This window comes from Podarcis raffonei, chromosome 1, assembly GCF_027172205.1.
Source record: "Podarcis raffonei isolate rPodRaf1 chromosome 1, rPodRaf1.pri, whole genome shotgun sequence".
In the NCBI taxonomy this organism is placed as follows: Eukaryota; Metazoa; Chordata; class Lepidosauria; order Squamata; family Lacertidae; genus Podarcis; species Podarcis raffonei.
This window is the reverse complement of record NC_070602.1, coordinates 136,603,285-136,629,888: the sequence shown is the minus strand read 5'-3', so window position 1 is coordinate 136,629,888 and position 26,604 is coordinate 136,603,285. Positions and strand designations below refer to the sequence as shown.

The window sequence follows — 26,604 nt, the reverse complement described above, 5'->3', positions numbered from 1 at the left end:
ATTCTTGTAAAGAAGCTGGTAAAATGCGGTCTTGACCATGCTACCACTCAGTGGATTTGTAACTGGCTGACTGACCGAACCCAAAGGGTGCTCATCAATGGTTCCTCTTCATCCTGGAGAAGAGTGACTAGTGGGGTGCCACAGGGTTCTGTCTTGGGCTCGGTCTTATTCAACATCTTTATCAACGACTTGGATGATGGACTCAAGGGCATCCTGATCAAATTTGCAGATGACACCAAACTGGGAGGGGTGGCTAACACCCCAGAGGACAGGATCACACTTCAAAACGACCTTGACAGATTAGAGAACTGGGCCAAAACAAACAAGATGAATTTTAACAGGGAGAAATGTAAAGTATTGCACTTGGGCAAAAAATATGAGAGGCACAAATACAAGATGGGTGACATCTGGCTTGAGAGCAGTACATGTGAAAAGGATCTAGGAGTCTTGGTTGACCACAAACTTGACATGAGCCAACAGTGTGACACGGCAGCTAAAAAAGCCAATGCAATTCTGGGCTGCATCAACAGGAGTATAGCATCTAGATCAAGGGAAGTAATAGTGCCACTGTATTCTGCTCTGGTCAGACCTCACCTGGAGTACTGTGTCCAGTTCTGGGCACCGCAGTTCAAGAAGGACACTGACAAACTGGAACGTGTCCAGAGGAGGGCAACCAAAATGGTCAAAGGCCTGGAAATGATGCCCTATTAGGAACGGCTAAGGGAGCTGGGCATGTTTAGCCTGGAGAAGAGGAGGTTAAGGGGTGATATGATAGCCATGTTCACATATATAAAAGGATGTCACATAGAGGAGGGAGAAAGGTTGTTTTCTGCTGCTCCAGAGAAGCGGACACGGAGCAATGGATCCAAACTACAAGAAAGAAGATTCCACCTAAACATTAGGAAGAACTTCCTGACAGTAAGAGCTGTTTGACAGTGGAATTTGCTGCCAAGGAGTGTGGTGGAGTCTCCTTCTTTGGAGGTCTTTAAGCAGAGGCTTGACAACCATATGTCAGGAGTGCTCTGATGGTGTTTCCTGCTTGGCAGGGGGTTGGACTCGATGGCCCTTGTGGTCTCTTCCAACTCTATGATTCTATGATTCTAAAGGATTGTAGATAAATGACTAGTAAATGTTTCTATATTTTATTCACAATAATTCTTTGTCTGGTACTTCAGCAGCCATCCTTTCATTTTTAGTGTTCTCACAAAAAAGGTTAAGAGTTATCATCGCCAAAAACCTCGCTGTGGAATGCTGAATTCAAATTACTGAGTCCCACTGTTGTTCCTGTTAAGTTGTGGGTGAACATATCAGACGACACAGCGATTCTTCAAACAGCTCTTGTTTATTCACAGGCCAGAACAGAACAGGGCTGAAGGGTTCAGCCAACCTGCTTATATACAGCTCAACTACAAAGCAACAGTAACAACTCCCTGTACATATCCAATCACTGAACGTCACTTCCAATTCCTTATTTGCCTATGCGGACCTGAGTGAAAACTATCTGTAGTATCCCCCTGCTGGTCCAGGGTGAGAACTTCAGTACATAACAGTTCCTGCAGTCTTATTCCTAGATGCTCCTTTGTTTCTGAATTACAGCATGGAAATGTGCTGAGCAAGGTGAGGTAGTTCATGCTGCAGCCCTTGTCTTCCCCCTACATTGGGACTAAGTGTTAATCTGATTCCTGAGAAAGGGTCCTGGGTTCAGCAAAAGCCTGTACCCAAGTCTCTAAAAGGCTCAAAAGGGTGCTACTGCAGATCAATACCTCCTTAAACTTCAGTTTGAACTTGTAGGAGCTGTTAGCTTGATTCCCTGCTTCTACTTTCTCTGAAGTGCTTTTTCAAGCAGCAGAGCCAGTGTAACACAAAACAGGTCTTCACTTTCTGGCAGGACGCCATGGGGGGGGGCAAGGCCCCCCAAATTTTGAAGCCCCCTCAATATTGCACAGCCTGTGACAGGCCCTGTCAGGCCTAAATGCAGCCACAGCGGACCCTGCCGGGCGTCCTCCCGGCACATGACATCACACACATGTGCCAGGCTCCCCAAAGTTGGGCAGAACCAGGTGCGTATGCTGTCTGGGCATGCCCTGATGCTGTCCAGAGTGGACTGGCTTGATGTAGATGTTTGCTTTTCTGACTAAGGGCTTATTCATACTCCTCTGCCCACTTCCCTGCTGCCCCAGGGAAAATCACTCTTTAGTGCTCAGAGGAGTAGAGATGTTAAAAAATATATATTTTTATAAGTGTGTATCCTTGTTTCTCAACACACACACACACACACACACACACACACACACACACAGGCCAACATAAGGTAAGAGTACCTACATACAGAAGTAAGGTAAAGGTAAAGGGACCCCTGACCATTAGGTCCAGTCGTGACCGACTCTGGGGTTGCGGCGCTCATCTCGCTTTACTGGCTGAGGGAGCCAGCGTACAGCTCATGTGGCCAGCATGACTAAGCCGCTTCTGGCAAACCAGAGCAGTGCACAGAAACGCCGTTTACCTTCCCACTGGAGCGGTACCTATTTGCCTACTTGCACTTTGACATGCTTTCAAACTGCTAGGTTGGCAGGAGCAGGGACAGAGCAACGGGAGCTCACCCCGTCGTGGGGATTCGAACCGCCAACCTTCTGATCGGCAAGTCCTAGGCTCTGAGGTTTAACCCACAGCACCACCTGCGTCCCTACATACAGAAGTAGAGCATGCTAAATAGGCAATAGGGCAACTGTAGAAGTAAGGAGTACACATACTCATTCTCTCAACTACAAGAGACCAGCATAAGATAAAAATATATAAAGCACCTAAATCATGTGGCGTGGTTTTGTGGTATTTGTCATTTTGTAAGTTTTTGTGGTATTTTATGCACTGACTTGCCGTTACTTTTATTGATTATAGTTCAGTAATTCTGTATTGTCATTGTTAAGTGTAAACTGTTTAATTATTATTTGCTGATATTTAATGTTACTGTTTACTACTACTACTATTATTATTTATTGAATATTGTTTTATTTGATATAAATTATTTATTTCAAAGTTATGTTTTTATTATGACTTTTTGTATTGGATAAGATTGTTATTAAGTGTCTGATCTTTGCTCTCTATGTAGTTGTTTCTTCAGCTTGTAAACCACCTTGTGTATAGTAATATAGAAAGGCGGTATACAAATTAAAAGAAATGAAATGGAGCAAACGGCAATTCTGATTTTCTCTGGATTGATGTTTGCTCTGATTTAGCACTGTAGGATGAGTTTTCCCTGGGAAAGGAATGGGGCAACGGGGACCCATGCCTAAAAACAGCAGGTCAAATGAAAAACTGCTCAGACCCATGATTTCTAGTCATGGGACAAGCAGAAGTATGAATATATCCTGTTGATTTCTTTTTTAGTCAGCTTGAGGCTGAACAGGCAGTGTGTTCCGTGTTGCAGATTTGCTATTCTTTCCCCTTCTATGTTGGACATTACATGATGAGGGATGGTTCAGTTGGTAGAGCATGAGACTCTTAATCTCAGTTTGTGAGTTCAGGCCCCACGAAAGATTTCTGCATTTGGAGGGGTTAGAATAGATGATCCATTTGGTCCCTTCCAGCTCTACAGTTCTATGATTCTATCACATTTTTGTATCTCCCTTTTCTCTTCAAGTTTGAAAATGACATTGTAGAGGCATTATTGACTCCAGCGTGTACACTCATCCTGCGGGTGTCTCTGATTATAGGCTTTCCATGTTTGTAATGCTTTAAAACGGCAAGTCTCTTAGCACATTCACATGCTGACAGTTTCTTCCTTCCTTTCTAAATTCTATTTTAAGGCATTGTCTTGAACCTACTATGAGCCACAATTGGTCACACCAGCACTTTGTAAGGAGACTATCCTGTCACATTTATTATTTCTTGTGGATGAAAGCTTCAGCTTTTGTTAGTATGCTTTCCCCTTCAAAGTCTGCAAAAGAAAACATCTTTGTAGACCCATAAAGCATTTCTGCAGCACCTGTAAACAAATTGTAGCCATGAAGTAATAGAGGACAAATTGAGACTGTCTCCTGTGATTTGAATCTGTTGCAAGCAATTTCCCCAGGTTTCCCTAGGTTAACAAGTAAAGAGAACAATAAACAAATAGCGAGGGGAAATCCCCATATTCTGATACTTTTAAAAACATTCACGTAGTATGAGTGCTTACTTGTTTGCATAAGAATTTTTTATGCATACCTGTCATCCTTCAAACAGGACTAAACCTCCACACTTTGTCTATAAGGTCTTCAGTTCTTAACATTGAATGAGTTCATTTATTATTTTATCAGTTTAGCAATTACACAAACAGCAGCAGCAGATCTGGATGCTTCTGGTACTTAAAGGTGTCTCCTTGCATGCATTTAGCCCAAGGGGATGGCTCAGCTTGTCTTTTGTTGTTCACTCACTAGCAGAATCAGTAATAGGATGCTTTTAAACAGCAACAAGATTTCCAAGCTTTATCATCTCACATTTTGAAAAGGATTTCCATGTGGTACAGTGCTGAGGTATTTGGAAACAGCAAAAAAGAGGTCCCTCAATTTTTTGAAAACTATCTCCATGTTGAGAATTATTAGAAAGTACTCCAAAGTACTTTTACAGTGAAACTTCATATTGAGAGTGGTCTATGAAAAAGTGGAAGACACAGAATTCTATTTAGTCTCCCTTGTCCACATAGCTTTTAATCATTCTTTCATAAATATAGAGAAATTCCTTACCCCACACCACCAAAAGTTGAATAAAGCCCAGAATCTATTGTGGCAAATTCAGAGAGGAGGGAGTATATCTCTTAGTCTGCTGTGTGTTTTCTACTGTATTGTACACACCCAAGTGACTAATCACATGAGGCAATTAATAAATATAAAATATTAATAAATATAAAAGCAATGAAGAGTTTTGAGGTACATTAAAAGCTAAGAGATTTGTTTTGGTATGAATTTTTGTGGGCTGTAGCCCACTTCACTATGTACTATGCACCTGTGTTTTGATTTGTTGGTTATCTTCTTTGTGCTCTCCATAAATGCCAACTCTTTGGGGCCGAGGTCCCTTCAACCCCTCCCAATAAAAGATTTGAGGGGGTTGCCCCCCCAGCTGATCAGCATCATCATTCAAATGGTCTGTGTGTGTGTGTGTGTGTGTGTGTGCGCGTGTGCACTGCGTCATGTGATCCATTATGTGGAGCAGGGCTTACCTGGGCCTCCAAATATTTTATTCAAGTTGGCACTCCTGGTGCTCACTCCAATGTGTGATTTATTTTAGAAACTTACCCTGATTAAATTTAGACCTCTTAAGTGAAACCGAGAATGTATTAATATTGACTTCCCCATGTCATTGCATGGGGTTCAACTGCCATGGCTATTTCAATACTACCGGTAATCACTTTGTTGCATTTCCCCACATATTAATGGCTCTTTATTTGAATTGAAGCCTTTCCTTCCACATTCATGCTGAGAATAGCTGCATTATTTTGTGCAGGACATTTAGGAGCTACTGAGTCAATGGCCATGGTCAGTTTTCAGCTATGCCATTGACTGAGCAGCTCTTGACATCAGTGGGCAGGTGCCCCAACCAGACAAATTTGGAACCATAGAATCTGTAATTCTCCAGAGAATGCTGAAGTCTTGCAGTACAATAAGTCTGAAGATTCTCAGCGCCAAATTTCAGCTGTTGGTTTAGTGAGAGCTTATCCATGCTTCCTTTTGTGCCGTGTTTCTAGGCTCAGGTCTGCACTTTAAAGCTCTATATCCAAGCACTTATTCTTTTGCCCCAGAGCTTTCCCTGCAAAAACCTGCTCTTTATTGCTGAATTAGTGCAAACAGCAATCTGCGAAAAACCCAAATTGTCGTTTATTCTGATTTAGCGTTAAAGAACGGCTTTTCCTGTGGAAAGTTGCGGGGCAAAAAAAGGGGGAAAGCGGTCAGAAATGGAGCTTTAGAACACGGGCCTATGCCTAGAAAGCATGGGGCAAAAGGTACATGTGGATGAGCCCTCAGAGAAAATGTCATTTCCAGCAGATTCCTTTAGGGGAATTGGAAACAACTTTCTTTCCATGTCGTTATCCCCTCTCTTCCTTTTCCCCTGCCCCACTGCACACACTCTGAATCTTAACTGAGAGCTAATCAAGGAAAAATAGGGTATCTTTCAGACACTTCTTTCAGGTATCAGAAAGAACCTCTATTCTGTCAAGACTGCAAGTTTAGAAGAGATTATTGTGAGTGCACCAGAATAACAAATCTTTTGTGTAAGTTTGTGGCACTTTTTAGAGTACAATTCATTTTTAACTCACCATGCCATCTGCTGTAGCCCCCATAAATAATTTATCCCCCTGTCTAGAGATTTTAGAGTGAGTTACAGCTCTTGAATAACAATTTGCACTTAGGATAGCCACAAAAGCATATGGTATTACATTTTGTTGTATAGAGGCCAGGTGGTAATAAACTGATTTTATTCTTCTTCAGCTTTTTCTGCACCAGGAAATGGATCCACAGTAAAACAAAATGAGTGTACCAACTCTTTGTGAGATTATAGTTGAAAACTTTTTGGGAAGGTATTAAAAAACTCTGAAAGAAGTGCAAGTGCAGGCACATTTCAACAGGGTTTCTGGATTTGTCTTGTGTGTGTGTGTTTGTGTTTGTTTGTGTATGTGTGATGGTTGGAGGTCAAGGTGGTTCAGTATTAAACTGAAATTTAAATTCAAAAGGATCTCACCTGAAAAGAAACAATTAATGAATACTGTAGAATTATTGGAAAATTAGAAACAATGTTCTGGGCTTAGCCTGTTCATTCCCAAATTCATCCACCCATCTTCCCCCGGCCCTAGTCACATCTGCACCATACATTTAAAGGACATAGTTTCTCCAAAAGAATCCTGGGAACTGTAGTTTGTTAGAGGTACTGGGAATTGTAGCTCTCTGAGGGTAAACTACAATTCAGAGGGTTATTTAGCGGAAGCCACGAGCTTAAATGTGTGGTGTGGATATTATCTCTCCACTTAAATTAGCTATTGGCTCCTTCCAGCTTTGGTCCCTTCCCACTGCAGCAAATCTCTGCTACAGCAAGCAAATTGATTACTGGATCCTAGAAAATGGGCAGCACCTCTCACTCTTATTTATGAAATAAACTTAGGTACAGCAGCTGTTTTTTAAAATCTGGTTTTCCTACAGGAGTTTTCCATCACCCTCCCCACTCAGCTAATTTTCACCCCTTACAGGATCCTTGTATTTCTGCAAGAAATGAGTTTTAGAATTGCCCAGCATTTTTTGTTTGGCACCCCAGACAGAGGCTCAAGGAAATAGTGTCCTTATACCTCTAGTGGCACACCTCAGCTAGCGGCTTTGCAGGTTTTTGAAGGATATTGAAATGTAGTTGTCCCAAGAATGCCTTTGAGACTCTGGTATGGGGCCAGGCATGCAGCTTAGTGTTCAACTGGGAAAGGAAGTTTAAAATGAAACCAGTCATTACTGCAGATGTGTTTGGACATAAACAAGAACTCAGAATGACAAACAGGATGGGGATCATTATTGACGCAGGGTCCCATGGAGTGTGGTTTCCTTTCTTTCTAAAAATATTTCTGGGAGCCAATCAGCCTCAGCTCTTAATCATGCAATAGACAATTGCATTTTCTAAACCAACTGCTGTTAATTGTCTCACTGAATTGTTACTAGGGTAATTCCTTCACCCACCACCAATAATGGTTGGGATTCAGACTGCTGGCTATGTGAGGACATTATTGCTTGTCTGTTCCTACTTCAGAACAGCTCTATGAAAAATGGCAGGTCCACATTCTTATATATTAGCTGTATTTTGTTGATATTTGTGTCTTATCAGGCTACTCTTATACAAAAACTAGTAGCCTGGGAGATATCTCTGATACAATTGCCAGCAAATCATTAATTGTTTAGAAATGTGTTTACCAGTTTATTTTGGTACTAATAAACACTTCTTATAATTTTATTGAGATCATTAGGATGAACATAGAAACTCACGCTTAGTATTATTAAGTTTCATCTGTCTCAAGAACCCCTTTAAAGACTCATTTATATTTCTGTTGCAAGAATAAATAGGAAGATTTTGAAAAGACTTTAAGAAGTGGTTCAGTTAAAATTTCATTTTAGTACATAGTGTGTGAGCCCACTGGAAAAATAACTGTGTGTGCGTGATGAACACACACTAAACAATCTAGTGCTTGCTTACATTTTCTTATGAAATATATTTAGTTTTAAAAATAAATATAAGTTGGAACCTAAACCCCATCAATGTCAACATCTCTACTAAGGCATAAGGAATGCTACCAATTCTTTACACACACACTCAGTATAGTTCCTCATATACTCCAAAAAGTCTCTTGGGAGAGTTAAGGTACTCCCAAGTGGTGTATGATGTGTCATGGGGAACTACAGTCTCAGAATGGTATTTCATTTATTTAACATAAGTTTGTTGTTGTTTAGTCGTTTAGCCATGTCTGACTCTTCGTGACCCCATGGACCAGAGCACGCCAGGCACTCCTGTCTTCTACTGCCTCCCGCAGTTTGGTCAGACTCATGTTTGTAGCTTCAAGAACACTGTCCAACCATCTCGTCCTCTGTCGTCCCCTTCTCCTTGTGCCCTCCATCTTTCCCAACATCAGGGTCTTTTCCAGGAAGTCTTCTCTTCTCATGTGGCCAAAGTATTGGAGCCTCAGCTTCACGATCTGTCCTTCCAGTGAGCACTCAGGGCTGATTTCCTTCAGAATGGAGAGGTTTGATCTTCTTGCAGTCCATGGGACTCTCAAGAGTCTCCTCCAGCACCATAATTCAAAAGCATCAATTCTTCGGCGATCAGCCTTCTTTATGGTCCAGCTCTCACTTCCATACATCACTACTGGGAAAACTATAGCTTTGACTATACAGGCCTTTGTTGGCAAGGTGATGTCTCTGCTTTTTAAGATGCTGTCTAGGTTTGTCATTGCTTTGTAAGTTACATACTGCTTAATCACAGTGTAAAATAAACATTAAAAATACCAATAAAATCAGATGTTAAAAACAAGTGGGCTATAAAATATAAGTACAGTGGTACCTCGGGTTAAGTACTTAACTCGTTCTGGAGGTCCGTACTTAACCTGAAACTGTTCTTAACCTGAAACACCACTTTAGCTAATGGGGCTTCCTGCTGCTGCTGCGCTGCCGGAGCACGATTTCTGTTCTCAACCTGAAGCAAAGTTCTTAACCTGAAGCACTATTTCTGGGTTAGCGGAGTATGTAACCTGAAGCGTATATAACCTGAAGCGTGTGTAACCTGAGGTACCACTGTAAAATCCATGGTGGGTGGGTGTGTACACACACACACACACACACACACACACACGTTAAAGTACATGCCAGAATTACAAGTCTGAATAAGATAGGTCAAATAGAACATGTTTAGGCAGTCTAAGTAACACAGTAAAGGTGCCTGCCTAATACTGACAGGGAAACAAGTCATGGAGTGATTGAATTTGCATTACAACAAAATTACTGACAAAGGAGGAGGATAGGGACTTATGTGCCACCTGCGTGACCTCCTAGGCACCTAACCAGGTCTAGGTTCCAGCAGCCTTCACTGCTGCCTTCTTACTGAAATTTTAGCCTTGCCTCCTCATGGCATTTCAGGTAGTACTTCTGTTTGTAATGCTGAAGAAGGATGGCAACATCTGCTCAATTTTACACCTTGGAGGTGGCAATTACTATCCAAGAACCAAAGTGTTCAGGATAATTTATTTGACCAACATCCTCCTCTTCTAAAATACATTTCACTTGTGTCATATATGCGTTCTTTGCCATGTTTGTGAAGCTAAATGATGCTTATTCCCATGTTTCTGTTCAGCCTCAGTACAGAATGTTTCTGAGCTTTGCCGTTAATCTGCCTGCTTATGATACTGGATACTGTGATTTAGATTCACCCCAGCACCTCACATGTTGCCAGATGTATGCTAGTGGTGGCCATGTAATGGCCATAGCTAGGCATTTTTGCCTTTTCATTTATATATGACTGCCTCTTTGCACGCAGTACCAAGACAAGCCCCCCTGAAGGGTTTCATATGTCACCTTAACTGTGCTCACTTCAGCTGTTTATTAATGTCGACAAATTATGTCGCGTTTCCATTCAGTAACATCAATTCAATGGAACAATCTTGGCCTTTTTTTTCTTGCCATGTATGCCTTTCCTGCAATTGTGTAGATGCCATTGTCCCTCTTACCTTGCCATTTGGGCAGAACGGCATTTACTTGACTGCATGCCAGCCTTTGTTATCTGCCAGACACCGTTCTGGATACATCTGCTTCAGCTGATGATACCCCGTATATTCAGTCAGTCCAGGTATGTCACACAAGATTTCCAGCAGAATACTTGTCACTCATTTGTGGACTCATCAACCTTGGTTCACTAAACCTTTACAGTTGGCCAATTACGCATGCTGTTTTCTGCTGCGAGAATCAGACATCAGTGCTGCATGGCCCAGAGTGCACACCCAGAATGCTAGCTCTCTTAAGAGGCTTCCTCTTCTTCCTCAGGGATGTGATCAGCATGCTGTGGGGGGGACTGATCAAGGGAGGCCTGCTGTTCTGTCCCTCTGCTTGTTTTCATGCAGTCTGCACCCATAGCATACTGGCTGTACTAATATAGGAAAAAATGTTAGCTGCTACAGATTGATTTTTTTGACTGCCCTTTTATAAATAGTCTCACCTATGAAATATAGTTGAGGGGAAAATATTCTTCCCCTTCTGGACAACTTTATGTAAAAGAAAACCCAAACCTCTCAATCCTTTGGAAGCCTTCTATAGTTGCATGGAAGGCTTTGACTGTTTTTTCTTTCTTAAAAAAATGTTCCTCCCAATTTGAGTAGGAGGAGGAAAAGATTTAAAGACAATCAAGGGTGGAATTAAAATAGTGATAATAAGCGAATTATTCTGTCACCTATCTCCTTTTCTCCCCCTGTGTGCTGTTCTGGAGGTATACCCTGACCCCCCAAAGCAGATTTGGTGAGGGAGTAGGAACACACAGGCAAAGGGGTGGGGAATCCTGTTGAGCTAGTGGGACTCATTTCACTGGTTTCCACTAGCACAGCATCTTTGTTGGATCTGACCTTAAGACTCCACCAAATGCAGCATATGGCATTTGTATGGATTGACAGGAAAACAGTGGGTGCCAATAGGTCTATTAAAGTGTAGTACCTTCATATAGATGGAACCATATCAGTCATAATAAAATCTGGCATTGTAAAAAATCTACTCCACTACCACTTCAAGCGTTCAACATGTAGCAGGCCTACAATTCTAGATAATTATTATATAACTATATACCGTATTTTTCGCACAATAGGACGCACCTTGTTTTAGAGGGGGGAGAACAAGGGAAAAAAATTCTTCCGCTCTCTGCCCAGCACCCCTTCAGTGAAGCGGCAGGAGGCGCTGCGCAGAGAGTGGGAGAATTTCCCCCCTCTTGTTTTCCCGCTCTAAAACAAGGTGCGCACCGACCCCTCTCGCTCTCCAGGCTTCAGGTTCCTTTCGACCTGCTCTTTGGGGCTGGCGGGGGGAAGCCCACCACCAGCCCCAAAGAGCAGGTCAGGGAGCAGCGGAAAGGCGCAGCAGAGAGGCTGCTGCCATAGTCACGCGTCACTTCTCCAGCTGGGAGAGGGTCCCGGGGCTATGGCTTCTTTAGCCCCGCGCACGCTCTCCCGGCTGGAGAGGTGATGCGCGCCTATGGAGGCTCCTGCCATAGGCGCGCGTCACCTGGGAGAGGGTCGCGGGGGGCTGCTTTAGCCCCGCACGCGCTCTCCCGGCTGGAGAGGTGACGCGCGCCTATGGAGGCTCCTGCCATAGGCTAAAGAAGCCCCCCGCGACCCTCTCCCAGGTGAAGAGGTAACGCGCGCCTATGGAGGCTCCTGCCATAGGCGCGCGTCACCTCTCCAGCCGGGAGAGGGTCGCGGGGGGGCTGCTTTAGCCCTGCGCGCGCTCTCCCGGCTGGAGAGTTGACACGCGGCTATAGAGGCTCCTGCCATAGCCCCGCGTTACCTCTCCAGCCGGGAGAGGGTCGCAGGGCTATGGCGTCTTCGCTCCATAGGGCGCACACACATTTCCCCTTCATTTTTGAAGGGGAAAAAGTGCGTCCTATAGAGCGAAAAATACGGTAATAATGAGGCATCTGAAAGCAATTTCACAATACAAGAAAACACACTGGTAGTTTTCAACTTAGTTTTATTCAGAGCAGACCCACTGAAATTAATAAACACGACGAAGTAAGGTCTTTTGGGTCTATTAGGAGTAAAATATAGTTGAATATCACCTACATAAAACAATTACATATATAAAAATAATTTCAAATCTACTACTGATAGCAACTGGGGTAAATAAATGTCCACTTAGAAGTTTTGCTGAAATAGGAAAGTGTTCAACAAGTGTCAAAAAGACAGTAAAAGGGCGTGAAATGCAATGAAATTGAGCTCAAAGGGGTAAAGTCCTGATTGTTACAACAGGTGGAATGGCTCTCCGGATAAGATAGTACCTGCAGGACGTCCTCTCCTGTAGAGTGCAGTGATTGATTGGGATGCAGCAATCTTTCAGGTATTCTGGTCCCAAGCTGCATAGGACTTCTGTACATCTGTACCATCTCCTTGAACATAGCCTTTTAGCTACTTGGCAGTCAGTGCAATTCTTACAACAGCAACATTCTGTGATGGGGATGTTCTGTCCCAACAAGCAGTCTATCTCCTACATTCTGCAGTAGCTGCAGCTTCCAAGCACTGGCGGAGGAAGAGGGCGGCAGGGGGAGCACATCACCCCCGGCACCACGATCCCGTGGGGTGCCATTGCGGCTGCCCCCCCATGCTGGGAGCCACGCCACAGCACACAGCGCGCCACGCCCCCAGGAGGCGCATCATGCTCCTGTGGGCAGCGCACTACGCCCTCGGGACGTGCGCCCTGCCCCTGGGACACGCACCACACCCCTGGGATGTGCGCCACGCCCCTAGGATGCACGCCAGCCACACCCCCGCATGCTTTCCGCCCCCAGTGCTGGAGCAAGAATCTTCCACTGCTTCCAAGTGAAGCTCAAGAGCAGCCTCACATAGAGCACATTGTAGTAACGGAGGTTACCAGCACATGGGCAACAGAAATTGCCAGTTGCTTTGGCGTTTACTTTTACTTACTGAGCCAAGAGACACCTAGTATTAAGCTACTAATTCATAGCTCTGCAGGAATGGGCTTCCCAACTGATGGTGTTCCTGATACCATAGTGAATACGAAGGCACTTTTTGAAGCTTCATCTGTGCATAGGGGCTCCTACTTATTTCAGACGTAGGAAAGGGGGTGCAATCCTTTCATCTTTAAGACTAATCTCATTGATTCAAATGTGACTTATGCATAGGTAACTAGGCATGTAATGACATGCCAATAAACAATAATGATTCTAATAATCTAAAGAGTATTGTAAATTAGCCTTATGCATATAAGATTTCTTACAAAACATTGTCACATCTGATCTTATTCCTCGATTTCCTGCGTCTGTTGTGTCATAAAAAATATTCAAACTGCTATAATAATAGAAAATCACCATTTGGAAAGGTCATCAGAATTTATTTGACATACTTTTTAGAGTATGATGTCTTGTGAGATGTTTCGTGGCATTGTTCATGTAGCTTCAGATTGGGAGATTATGTCAAGCAGAAAAGAAACAGCTGTAGCTGTAGCACATTTTGCTTCTCATTTCATCTCTGCAGAATAAGCAGCAGCTGAAGAAAGTTTCACTTGCTTTAACAGACCTTTAAAACTGGGACTGTGTAAGGAGCAGTTTCAGTTTTCATTTTACTGTTGGCATTATTACTCAAGCTTTGTATGAACAGTTGAATGAGCACAGTTGTCATTGTCTATGAAGTTACTGCAGTTTTACAATGGCTTTTTTAATTAATTTAACTTTTACTATCTACTGCATATTATCTTGATGTTTATTAAAAAAGAAAGAAAAGAAAATCTGTCAGGGTTATAAAGTTGAATAAGGAGGATTTATGTAGCCACAGCCTTTGTGGATGATTTTTATGAGTTTTATTAGCAAGCTAAGCAAGGTGTAGTATATAATAAAGTTTTTACTGTGCTCTTTTTTCTGCAGTGATTTTCAACTTTCCCCTGATATTTCAGATGTTTATAAAATAATTGCACTCATGGTTAAATCACATTGCACTACAAAGTGTCTGCAAGAAGTATTGTAGAACCTTTTAAATGAGATTTTTTTTTTTTTTTTGGTATTCAAAAGTATTTCCATGGGGCTTCCTTTCACAGCTACCTTTTTTTTACAATGGCAACACATAATATTGAAGTATCATATATATGCTTTATATTGACCCAAGTTGAAAATGAAGAATAAAGCTTAGAGGATAGCACTTCTAACAATCAAACACACTTTCTGCATGTTGAAGATGTTTTCAGCTCTAGGGCTGCATTCATATTGAGCATGAAGCACAGTAAGCCCCCGATTTGTATGCTCATCCCCTTCCCATTCTTCCTCTGATGTGGCCACAAGGAGATAGGAAGCTCCCACTTCCATTTTAAATCAGCCACTGTTTAGCATGCCATTCAAATCCTAAACCAGAGGTCTTCAGCTATTTTGGCTTATGCTCATACTTTTGGATGAGCACAAAAATTTGCAACCAGAAAAATGCACACCCACAAATCACCACACATTTGTGTGTGAGGTTTAAAAAGGTAAAGGTAAAGGACCCCTGACAGTTAAGTCCAGTCCCGGATGACTCTGGGGTTGCGGCACTCATCTCGCTTTGCAGGCCGAGGGAGCTGGCGTTTGTCCATAGACAGTTTTTCCGGGTCATGTGGCCAGCACCACATGACTAAGCCACTTCTGGCTCAACAGAGTACCAAAACCAGAGCAGTGCATGGAAACGCTGTTTACTTTCCCGCCGGAGCGGTACCTATTTATCTACTTGCACTTTTTTTGGCGCGCTTTCGAACTGCTAGGTTGGCAGGAGCTGGGACTGAGCAACAGGAGCTCACCCCGTCACGTGAGGTTTATTAGGAAGCTAATGTAACATTATCATCATCACCATCAGTATTATAAAAGAATATAAATGTATGCTTTAGTTGAGATTCCTGCACTGCAAGGGATTGAACTAGATTACCCTAAGGGCTTCTTCCAACTCTATACAATTCTGTGATTCAATGAAAGGGAAGAAACTTGAGAGCAGAGCTGGTTTTCATTGGGTCAGAGCTGTTCTCTGGCTAACCTTCCACTTTCTCTCTCTCCTCCTTCCAAGGGAGAGAATTTAGCATTGAGATGAACACTAAGTGTCCCAATCTTGGAAGATTAGGTAATGAGCACATTTGGAATCTTGAGAGAGTGCCTTGGAAGCTGTCATAAAATGGCTGCTGTGGGGAGGGTGGGGTGCCCATTCACAAAAATGGCTGAAATACTGTGTGTGTGAGAGAGAGAGAGAAAGAGAGAGAAAAACAAACTACCCGGAGAAAGAAACATGCCACTTGGTACCACACAAGTGGTAATGAACATTATTTTAAATTACTTTATATATTCTCTTTCTACACAAGCATGGATGATGCAGTATAAAAAGTGAGAGTGAAGACCTCATTTCTTGTTCAGAAGGTCGGAGCCTTCACCTGGACCTCAGCCTGCTGGGTATAACAGCATGATTGATAATTTAATGATTCATTAACCTGTGTCTTTACCTTTCAATGTGAAAGAGGTACTTGTAAATTTATCATTGGCCTTAACTTAAATGGGAAAGGTTTCAATCCCAAATCAGCATTTGCATTTTTCAAAGGTGCATTTTCTTGCCTATTGGTATGAATCCATTGTTTTCTTTTCATTTTTAAAGACATATTATATATTGACTCTGCTAACACAGGCAGATTATAATTTTAGTATACAGTGGTACCTCGGGTTACAGGTGCTTCAGGTTACAGACTCCGCTAACCCAGAAATAGTACCTTGGGTTAAGAACTTTGCTTCAGAAATTGCATGGTGGCGGTGTGGCAGCAGCGGGAGGCCCCATTAGCTAAAGTGGTGCTTCAGGTTAAGAACAGTTTCAGGTTAAGAACAGACCTCCAGAACGAATTAAGTTCTTAACCCGAGTTACCACTTTAAGTGATATGAAAGAAAGAAAGAAAAAAGAAAGAGAAAGAATCAAATTCTGGCATTGAATGAATCAATTAATTTTGGAGCCTTTAACAGTGTTAAACAACTCATCAAAGAAAAAATTTATTTGGACTCTAAATGGAGGAACCTTCATTCACTTTCCCAGATGGCATACTCATCCTGGTATCCAATATATGAAACATCTTTTGGGCTGGAGCAGCACTTTACTAATCTCACACTGGCACCACTTAGAAAAGCATTTACAGCTTTGCCTATTCAGTGTATGCCCTCCGCATATCTAATGGGAAGATTCAATAGCACCCCTGTGTACCAAAGTCTCTGTATCTGTGAGTCGGGAGACGTGGAGGACATTCAACACTATTTGCTCCGATGCCCTTTATATACACCCCCTAGATGTGCTAAAATGTTTAGTAAATGTTTAGTACAGTCCCCAAATGTTTTCAAATCATTCTGTTGATGGGTACTTTGAATTCAGCCTGTGTTCCCCTTCCCCTCCTTCCTGGACAATAATATAATTGTAGATGTAATATAGATTTTTTAGTGAGCAACAGAAAATCCTGTGGCTTTCTCACATATTGTACATTGGAAGGGCAGACACTGTAAAGCTGGAGACTTGAGTCCAGTCATGGTAACAGGAGAACTTTATTGATATTCAGGAACCCCTAAGGCCAGAGGCAGAGAGTGAAAGCTAGCATTACATGTTTATCTTTTTCATTGGGGATGCGAAAGTTATCCAAGTCCTCTAAGTGAATTTCCACTTCAGTGATTCAAGAATAACCACAAACAAGGGAAGGTGCACTTTATGAGGTCCAGAGAGGCCTAGGCCACTTCCACCTTTTGAGGACCGTAGCTATAATAAAAAATATTTAAAAATGTCAATACATGAACACAAAATAAGGTGCATGCACACACACATATGTGAGAGGTTTGTTAATATAATCAGCTGATCTAAGAAGACACATCCATCATCTCATCCTTGTACCATCAGAGCCAATATATTTTAATGAATATTTATTGACATTTTATGCTCTTTAATATGATAACCTCTATATCAGTTACAAAAAAAGTAAGCCTTTTACCAGATAACTTTTATTATTTTCTTAAATTTAATCATAGAATCATAGAATCATAGAGTTGGAAGAGACCACAAGGGCCATCGAGTCCAACCCTCTGCCAAGCAGGAAACACCATCAGAGCACTCCTGACATATGGTTGTCAAGCCTCTGCTTAAAGACCTCCAAAGAAGGAGACTCCACCACACTCCTTGGCAGCAAATTCCACTGTCAAACAGCTCTTACTGTCAGGAAGTTCTTCCTAATGTTCAGGTGGAATCTTCTTTCTTGTAGTTTGGATCCATTGCTCCGTGTCCGCTTCTCTGGAGCAGCAGAAAACAACCTTTCTCCCTCCTCTATGTGACATCCTTTTATATATTTGAACATGGCTATCATATCACCCCTTAACCTCCTCTTCTCCAGGCTAAACATGCCCAGCTCCCTTAGCCGTTCCTCATAAGGCATCGTTTCCAGGCCTTTGACCATTTTGGTTGCCCTCCTCTGGACACGTTCCAGTTTGTCAGTGTCCTTCTTGAACTGTACCCAGAATTTGAAGCTTAAAGCTGAGAGTGTGTCACATTTTTGTCCAATGTGCATAAAAAGAAAGAAAGAAAGAAAGAGAGAGAGTTTGGACTTGATATCCCGCCTTTCACTCCCCTTAAGGAGTCTCAAAGCAGCTAACAATCTACTTTCCCTTCTTCCCCCACAACAAACACTCTGTGAGGTGAGTGAAGCTGAGAGACTTCAGAGAAGTGTGACTAGCCCAAGGTCACCCAGCCAGCTGCATGTGGAGGAGCGGGGAAGCGAACCTGGTTCACCAGATTACGAGTCCACCGTTCATAACCACAACACCACACAAGTTGCAGACCTTATCAAATACCCCAAATCAACAAGTGTCTGAAGTTGAGGTCCCCTTTGAGTTTGAGGCCCAGGTTGAGTCACCCTCTTGGCTTCCATGGTCCCATGATAAGGTAATCTGGAAGAGGAGGCAAAAGAAAGACCCTGCCTATCCAGTCCAGTGGGAGAAGTAATCCTATTAAGTGAATGTCCTGCAGTCCATCCTTCAAACAGAAATGCATGGTAAAACCAATGTCCATTTTTTAAAAAAGCTACAGCTAACTTGTGAAATAACCATTATAGTTATGCACCTCAAAAATTGTACCGTATATCCAAATAGTTCTGTTGTATAAGGAAAAAGCAGGGACAGAATGAGGAAATGGAACAAGAATGTTATAATCCTCTTTCATTTTTTCCCTAGTTTTGAGAAATTTTGTTTTGCGCTTTCTGATCCTTTGAAGACGTAGAATATGAATTGAGGTTTTAAGTTATATCTTCCTCATATTTTGCAGTTGTAGAATGTGATTGTTTTAGGTGTATTCCTTGTGTTTAATCATAAAATTGAACAACTACCAGAAGGGTTTCAGAATGAAATGGCTACAAATGAGCATCTTTGTTATGCATGGAGATTCAGATACTGAGATTTTTTTTAATTTTTTGGTATTTTTAATCTCCAGGGGTGATAGTAGTTTGAGAGGAACTTGTATGTTCTTTATCTTTTTTAAATGAAATCACTATTTAACAATGTTGAGTGACAATTTTGCAAACATTATTGAGTTTCGAAACCCTCTAATCCTCTCTTTTTATTGCTTAAGGTATACTATATAAGGTCAAATTCTCTCCTGACATTGTTAAATTACAATCAATTTTTAATAAAGCCTATTTAGCCTGGTTAATTAGAGTTAATAGTAAATTTTCTAGCCTGCTGACTTATCTTTAGAAAATATTTGACCACACTGTTCAATGAAATTGACTCCACATGTATTTCTTACTTATGTGAATCTCATTATGTAAGAAAAAAGCATTGGTTCCAGCTTGTTGTGTTTACCATCTCTGGTTAAATTGTAAATACAAATATTGTTCAGAACCTATATAAGCACTGAGGGTTACTTATATGCTTGCTTTTTTGTGTATTTGTTCTAGGATTCAGAGTTTCCTGAAGATATTCAAGTGAATCCCTACCTTGCTCATGCAAAAGAATGTTTGCGCCCTCTAAAGTCTGGAATATATAGGTTGAGCAACACCTTGAAAGTACATGATCTGGCAGTGAGCTGGTAGGAACTACCTTCTAAAATTGCTTATTTATGTGTTTGATTTTTTAAACTAACATAGAGAATAATTAACTTTTAATGCTAGTTGCCAAATACTTACTCGTAACAATGCAACCATTTCTATATGCAGTGAAATAAAAGAAATGGATGGGTAGGGACCCCGTGAATAAATGGTACAGCGGGAGGTGAAAATGACCATGGAGAATGTAGGTTCTATGAGGCCCTTTTGTGTAGAGGTATTTCCCCTTGCATCTGAAATAACCCCCACTCCCAAATATTATATGCATTTATTTCTTTTGATATACACAGACACACACACATACGCCAGCTAGTCAGCAAGAGATTTAGAGTGATCTCTGACACTGGCCCTATTGAGAGTGGCTGCCAGACTTTGACTCTCTGCACTTTTCTAGAGGAAAAACATCCTGGGCCTGAAGGCAGCTCAGACAAAAGCTGCTTCTGGAAATGTTACAAGATTTGAAATCAAATTCTGATTCTAAAAATTTGGAAACCCCCAAAATGCAAAGATAATATGAACGAAGGAGTTGTGGTTCTCAGGAAATGGGTAGCAAAAATAACTTCATTTGGAAACAGAGACTTAGTGCTACTGTTTTGATTGCTTGAAGGTTGAAAGGCAGAAGGGCTTTCTATATAAGGTTGCTAGAGAGAAAGCAAAGAGTAGCTTTTGTTTCTTTAGCTATGGATATCTGCAACTAGTTCAAAAAGCAGAAGACAGCTAGTGAGCTGCAGACGCATAGTGAAGATATGAGTTCTTCAGCAATCATGCAAGTAGCACCAAATGTGTCTGCTTTAAAAGAGGCAGAAAATATCCAGCAATAGACAGGGGCAGGGCACCAGAACATCCCAACTGAAAATACTGAGGAAGCTACCGGGACTGTCCAACCTGAACAACAGGAAAAGCTGAATATGGCAAACTACACATCCAAAGCAACTCCTCCATCAGATGTGTTAAAACACAATGCTGGACCCCTACAGAAAGTTATAATAATTATTATTTTTTCAAATTTCTCTTTCATCCTTAGATCTCAAGGTGGTTTACAGCATAAAAATACAAGATAAAAACACAAAATACATAATACAAAACAAAACAATAGCCCCCTCCACCTCCCTCCCACAAACACATTTGAAAGGATATAGGATACCTGGTTGAAAAGGAATGTTTTTGCCTGGTGCCTAAAGGTGCATAATAAAGGCGCCAGCTGACACCAACTATCGCTAACTTGGACAGCTGCTCCAGAAGGATACCATGGCTGATGGTTTTGAAAGCCCGTGAGAGGTCAAGGAGAGATAACAGGGACACATTTCCCCTGTTTTCCTCTGACACCTGTCACCATAAAGGGTACCCAAAGCAGTTTCTATGCCAAACCCAGGCCTAAACCCCAATTGAAATGACACAAGTACTATATCACAACTCAAGCAACACCAAGATAGCTTTTGTACCAGTTGTTGTGCACCTCTTGCACATCAGCTTTTATTGTTTGTCTTGTGATCTTAAGCAAAAATTCTTAAATGCTAGAGCCACTCACCCAAGCTCTGCAGTTTGTGAAATTAGATGTAAGGGAACTTAGTGAGAAGACCTTTAGCTCAGTAAAAGAGATGTGCACAGAACTGGCAGATGACATGGATGTAGAGCTTTAAGCACAGCTAGTAATACTAATCATCATCACCATCGCATATACAAATAAAGTTGTTGAACTTTTTTTTACAAAAACGCCCCCCAAAAGTGCTTGACTTGCCTAAGATCCAGGACAAAGCTCTGCCTTTCATAACTCCCCCCCCCATGTCAATTCTGCCTTTGAAATCTAGGCTATGATGGCAGCCCTAACAAATATTTATCTCAATTCTCCTGGGTGCAGGGCGTCAGTAAGGGTTACTAAAATAGCATAACCTTGGCTTTCTTGACTTCCTTGTCTCAGCTCTCAACACTTCTATGCACAAAAACATGCCATTTTGTGGGGAAGTCAGATTCAGTATCTTTGAGACCTTGGTGTGTTTAAGTTTCTCAGCCTTCTGGTAGAATCAGGGTCTGGGAACTTTGATTTATCCACTCTTTTTGATCTTATTAAAACCTTAACTATTAGAATTTTGCTTCAAAGGTAAGCAAAAGTTTAATTCAAGAAATGCAGTTTGCTATAAAGAACCTGTCAGGTGTTTTGTTATACTGAGTTAGAATTTTTACAGTTAGGTTTAACAAAGCACAAAAATGCAAATACTTGTTTTTCCTTTAAAACACTGTTTCTACAGATCAGCAAGTCCTACAGATTTTCAAGATGCTCTAAGCAGCATGATAGCTGATATATAATTGCATTTTGAATTCACAGGATCATTCTTTGCAATTCTATGAATATATCAATGTGTTTTCATGTAAGAAGACAGTTGAAGTGTGTGTATATCTGCCCGGAGTGACTTAATAATGTGGGATTGCATTGTTACCTCTTGCAGTAAAGACGTAACAATAAAATATATGACACCTTTTGTTATTCCAAATGACTCCCTGGACAGCAGGATAATACATGCTTTTTAAAGACCACAAAATAATTTATTTCTCCTCTGATCTTTTTTATCTGTCAGAAAATCAGTGTTTGTGAGTTTAGAGTCCTTACCTTCTATATTTTATTTTGCATTTCTGCTTACATTTCATGTGAAATGTTGGCGGTGAATTCCTGGAGTAGCACATGTTTCCATTTTACTTCAGCTCATATGAGCTTTTTCCAGGAACTCTGGAAGCATGTTCATTTATTAATGCTATGTCACATAACATTGGAGCAGTTAATTAAAGTTGTGTGGTGATACAATTTTATTGAAATGTTTCTTTTCTGTGAAATAGTGCTCATAAACAAACAAACAAACAAACAATTTAAATTAAATTAAATTAAAACCCTAAGAAGAACCTTGATGAGTCATTAGATTGAAGGTCCAATAATTTATTGTTTTCATTTATGAAATGATTTTATATAGCTGACCATAATGAAGTCCACCTAGTGCAGCAAACTATTTCTCCACAGTGGTTAACAGGATGTCAGAACATGAAGAAAACTTCATAAGCCTTTCACATTTTTTACCCCTAGCAACAGGTATTTAGTGGTATTTTGCCTCTGAATATGGAGACTCCAGTTGTTTTCCATGGTTAATAACTGCTCATAACCCTCTCCTCTATGATTTGTCCAGTACCCTCTTAAAGCCATCTGAGCTAGCGACCATTACTAGATCTTGTAACAGTGGATTCCATGAAGTAATTCTGCCTTGTTGAGAAAGTGTCTTGTTTTGTCTTTCCTAAATCTACTGCAAACAATTGAACTGGATGATCTTTAGTTCCATTAATATAGGAGAGAGCAAAATCTCTTTCCACATTATGCATTTCCCACTAAAACTCTGTAATGTAGTGTGTTTTTTTCTAAATTTAAAAGTCTGATACAGTTGATGCTGCCACAGTTTGAAAATAACTAAATGTTCAAAATGGGGGGGGGGCCACTAGGGGCGCATTGGAAGATGGCCGACAATAACATCTCTCCGACCCACGCGAGGTAATTAAGAGGCTGTGATGGGAGTAAGCAGCCTCCCGGCCCCCCCAAGTGAGTGGGGGGGGGGACTGCCCTTGCCTGCTGTGCCTATACGACCCCCGAATTTGAGGGGGTGGGGACACTAGGCAGAAAGCCCTTGTGTGGACTTCGGATCTCCTGGACGCTGTCTCTGATTTGCGCCTCTAGCTGCAGCAACTTCAAAAGAAACAATTAGGAGGAAGCTAATGCACATATTTCAAGGAAGAAGGGGGAGTAAAGACTGCTAACCGAAGAGATCTCTGAGAAAGAAGACGGGTCGGATAAACAGGAATATATCATGAGAAGACACACCAAGGCTCGGTATGTCGGCAACGGGACTGGATGGGGGGGAACTTTCCTTTCTTTTCCCTATGTGATTAACCAAGAATCCCCCCCCCACAAGTCAGAAATGCCGCTTAAATGACCTAAGCTGATGATTTAAGACTGTGTGGAGATAATTTTCTAACCAAAAGCATGTTTTAAGGAGGTCGTGGAAAGTATAAGAACTTTGGGATGACGCAGTAAAAAACAGTGTCGCCATTTTGGCAAGTTCTGTCGAAAGACTTATGTCTGGGAGGAGGAATGGATCTGTTTTCATATTGTGGGCGAGCCTCCTCAGAGGGACTAAAGAAGGCAACAGATTTGCGAAGTTTAATGATGGAAAGAGTGCTTTTATTTATGGAAGTGATGATATATGGAAACCATCTCGATATGGTGATTGGACGAACGGAAAAATTCACACAGGATTATGATTGGTGTTTACCTGCTTAAGGAGATTATCAGAAGAGATCATAAAGAAAAAAGAAAAATATATGAATAAGATGAGATGTGGGAACAGCAAGATAGGTCTGGATAGAATTATGAACATTATTTGGACAGATTTGTGGATATTAACGCAGCAGCGTCCAAGATGATTGGAATCCCCTTCGGAACTTGAAATATGGGTCCCCCAACAAAAAATTTAAAATTCGGCTTTGTCATTCAGAATTTATGTGATGTGATGTGATTTGATTTGATTGGTCGGTTAATAAAAAATATTTTTTTAAAAAAAATGTTCAAAATAGGAATTTTCTCAGTTTGGAATAGTAGTGCGAATCAGCCATCTTTTTGCTGAAACTCTAAAATTGAAATTGTTTATTGCATTTGTTAGTCACTTTATACAAAACAAATGCCTCACAGATGTATTATGAGCTTAGGTGCCAATTTTCCATTCAGCAGACTAGGCAGCATCAGTGCATGGGGAGAATTGGTTTGTCCTTCTCAAATAAACCTGTCCTTGATTGCTGAAATTTGCTTCACATATTCAAATCATAATGTATTTTTAAAGCAATCGCTAGTCTGGTACTGTCTGTATTTGTTGGGGTGAGGAGTGAAGCATTTCATTCATGCTTGAAACCTAGGTTTCCCTGGTATGTTCCACAAAGCTTCTTATGTGTTTCATGATTTTTTAAAATTTTTATTTATTATAATTATTTATATCTTGCCTATCCAGATAGAAATCCTGTTAAGGCAACTTGCAAGTAGCATTCAATTACACAGGTTAAGAACACAGTAACCAATATTAACGTATTTAAGCACAGGGTTTTAGGTGGTCTTTGCTTGCTGCCCTCTGGAATTCTCTCTTTGATAGTGGGGTGTGGGTGGTGGGGTGGTGGTGAAAAGATATAAAAGCCCCTTGGACTGCTCAGAGCTTGAGGCTTTGGTCCAGGGTTGTTTAATTCAAGTAAATTCTTATCACATTGCTAATATTATTTTCCTTTTCAGGTTCCACATTATCATTGCTTTTCTTTCCTGGGTTGTTTCAGCTTAACCAATTGTTTTTTCTTACCTCTTGACCTTGCTATGGCTACTAGTGGCTGCTGTATTTGGAGCCAGGAAGGGATTTACCTGTAGCCGGTAAATTGGCCGGTCAGGATGTTTTGCCTTCCCCATGGCAAAATGTCACAACTTTGGGTGGTTAAGGCATTGGGTGGACTCCTAGTCTTTGAGCGTTGGGTGAAGTGTTGTATTAGCCAGTATGGAATCAGCGGTGTTTTCAGGGTTCCCCGTTAAAGGGGTCTCAATGGGTGTCCCTATCCAGAAGCTTGTGTGGTGCAGATGGTCCACAGGGCTTCCAGTGGTGGCCTTAGGATGGCTACCTCAGTAGACCGATGTCTTGGGGAGGCCATAATCCGTGGCATGACCCTTAAGCAGTTCTATCCCTCCAGTAGGAGGTTGGAATGGATATACACCCAATGTCTGAGCCAATGTTCAACCTACACCTCTAATCAATAAACCTGTGGCTATTTTTAAATCTCAGACAGTTGTTGACTTGTGTTTGTACTCTCTCACTTCACCATAGAATGAGAGCAGGAGATAGGCTGGGGAGGTAGTGTGACTGGGATCACAAAGCTCTAGCTGTGTTTGCAGTCTCACCTGTATGTGTGCGTCTCTTCTGATCCCACATTTTATTTTAAGTAAGAGGTTATTTCTGTTTATAGTATTCTTAGTTGTTATGCAGAAATACCAGAATATGGAAGAAATATAGATTTTAGAAGTTCCACAGGTTGACCAAACACTTGTGTGATTACAAGACCGTATTCTCCAGTTTAGGAATGTCAACTTTAAAAAAATGACAGAACAACAAACACAACCTAAACAGGAAGCAAGCGAATTCCTTTGGGTTTGCCTGAAACTAATTTTCTTGAGCACATTTCACCTGCTGGATATTTCCCAATAGAATGCTTTTCTAGTTTGTCATCTTGAGAATGTCATTCTTAAACCTTTGAATAATCTCCCTAGAGATTATGGCTTGAATGGTCTAAGCATCCTAGGAAAGTAAGTGAGAGAATTTTTTTTATTCATCTTATGGATAATTTATCAACCTTTTTTGAATTAGAAATCTGCCATACAAAATAATAATAATAATAATAATAATAATAATAATAATAATTATTTATTTATACCCCGCCCATCTGGCTGGGCTTCCCCAGCCACTCTGGGTGGCTTCCAACCAAATATTAAAATACAGTAATATATCAAACATTAAAAGCTGCCTTCAGATGTCTTCTAAAAGTTTGGTAGTTGTTGTTGTCTTTGACATCTGGTGGGAGGGCGTTCCACAGGGCGGGCGCCACTACTGAGAAGGTCTGGTTCCCTGTAACTTGGCTTCTCGCAGTGAGGGAACCGCCGGAAGGCCCTCGGAGCAGGACCTCAGTGTCCGGGCAAAATGAAGGGGGTGGAGACGCCACATATGTGGATGCCACATATTCCTTGTATAGGTGTCAGAGCTTGCCACTTTTAAAATACATAGATACTTTTTAAAGCATATTTTAACAATAAATTAAAGCTGGAAAATAACTCTCCTTCTTAAAACTTGTTATCTTAAAATCTAAGCTGTAGAAGAATTTAGGGGTTGTAATGTTTGCCTTGTATGACTAAGCCAGGAAAGTCTTGGTTAAGTTACACCACATTGTTTCTTCTTTTTCTTCTTGTCTTCTAGTAACATGGTCGAGGCTCGGGTCTTTTGTACATGCTAATCAATAGAATATTTCCTAGTAAATAGAAATAGCATAAAGGCTTAAACTGAATAGTAAACAGGCAGCTTCATGTTCACAGAGGAATCCAGGATGGACCTGGGTTATTTAGCGATGCTTTTGACAAAGAATGTTTCATAGAAATACATCAGGGACAGAAAACTTTTTGCCATAAGAAGGCAATTTTTTGTATTGACAGAGCTCCTTTAAAGGCTAAGAGCAGAGTGAATTAGAGCTGTTT

At 41.2% G+C, this 26,604-nt stretch overlaps 1 protein-coding gene across 2 annotated transcripts in view; it reads left to right on the top strand.

Annotated features, from left to right (window-relative positions):
* The window catches only part of SPAG16 (sperm associated antigen 16), a 395,434-nt gene that overhangs the window by 41,126 nt on the left and 327,704 nt on the right, over positions 1–26,604 (top strand). For both annotated transcript variants that reach the window (XM_053364500.1, XM_053364511.1), the window contains exon 10: positions 19,161–19,291. In XM_053364500.1, the coding sequence (XP_053220475.1) occupies positions 19,161–19,291 (131 nt within the window). The remainder of the gene's footprint in view (positions 1–19,160; positions 19,292–26,604) is intronic.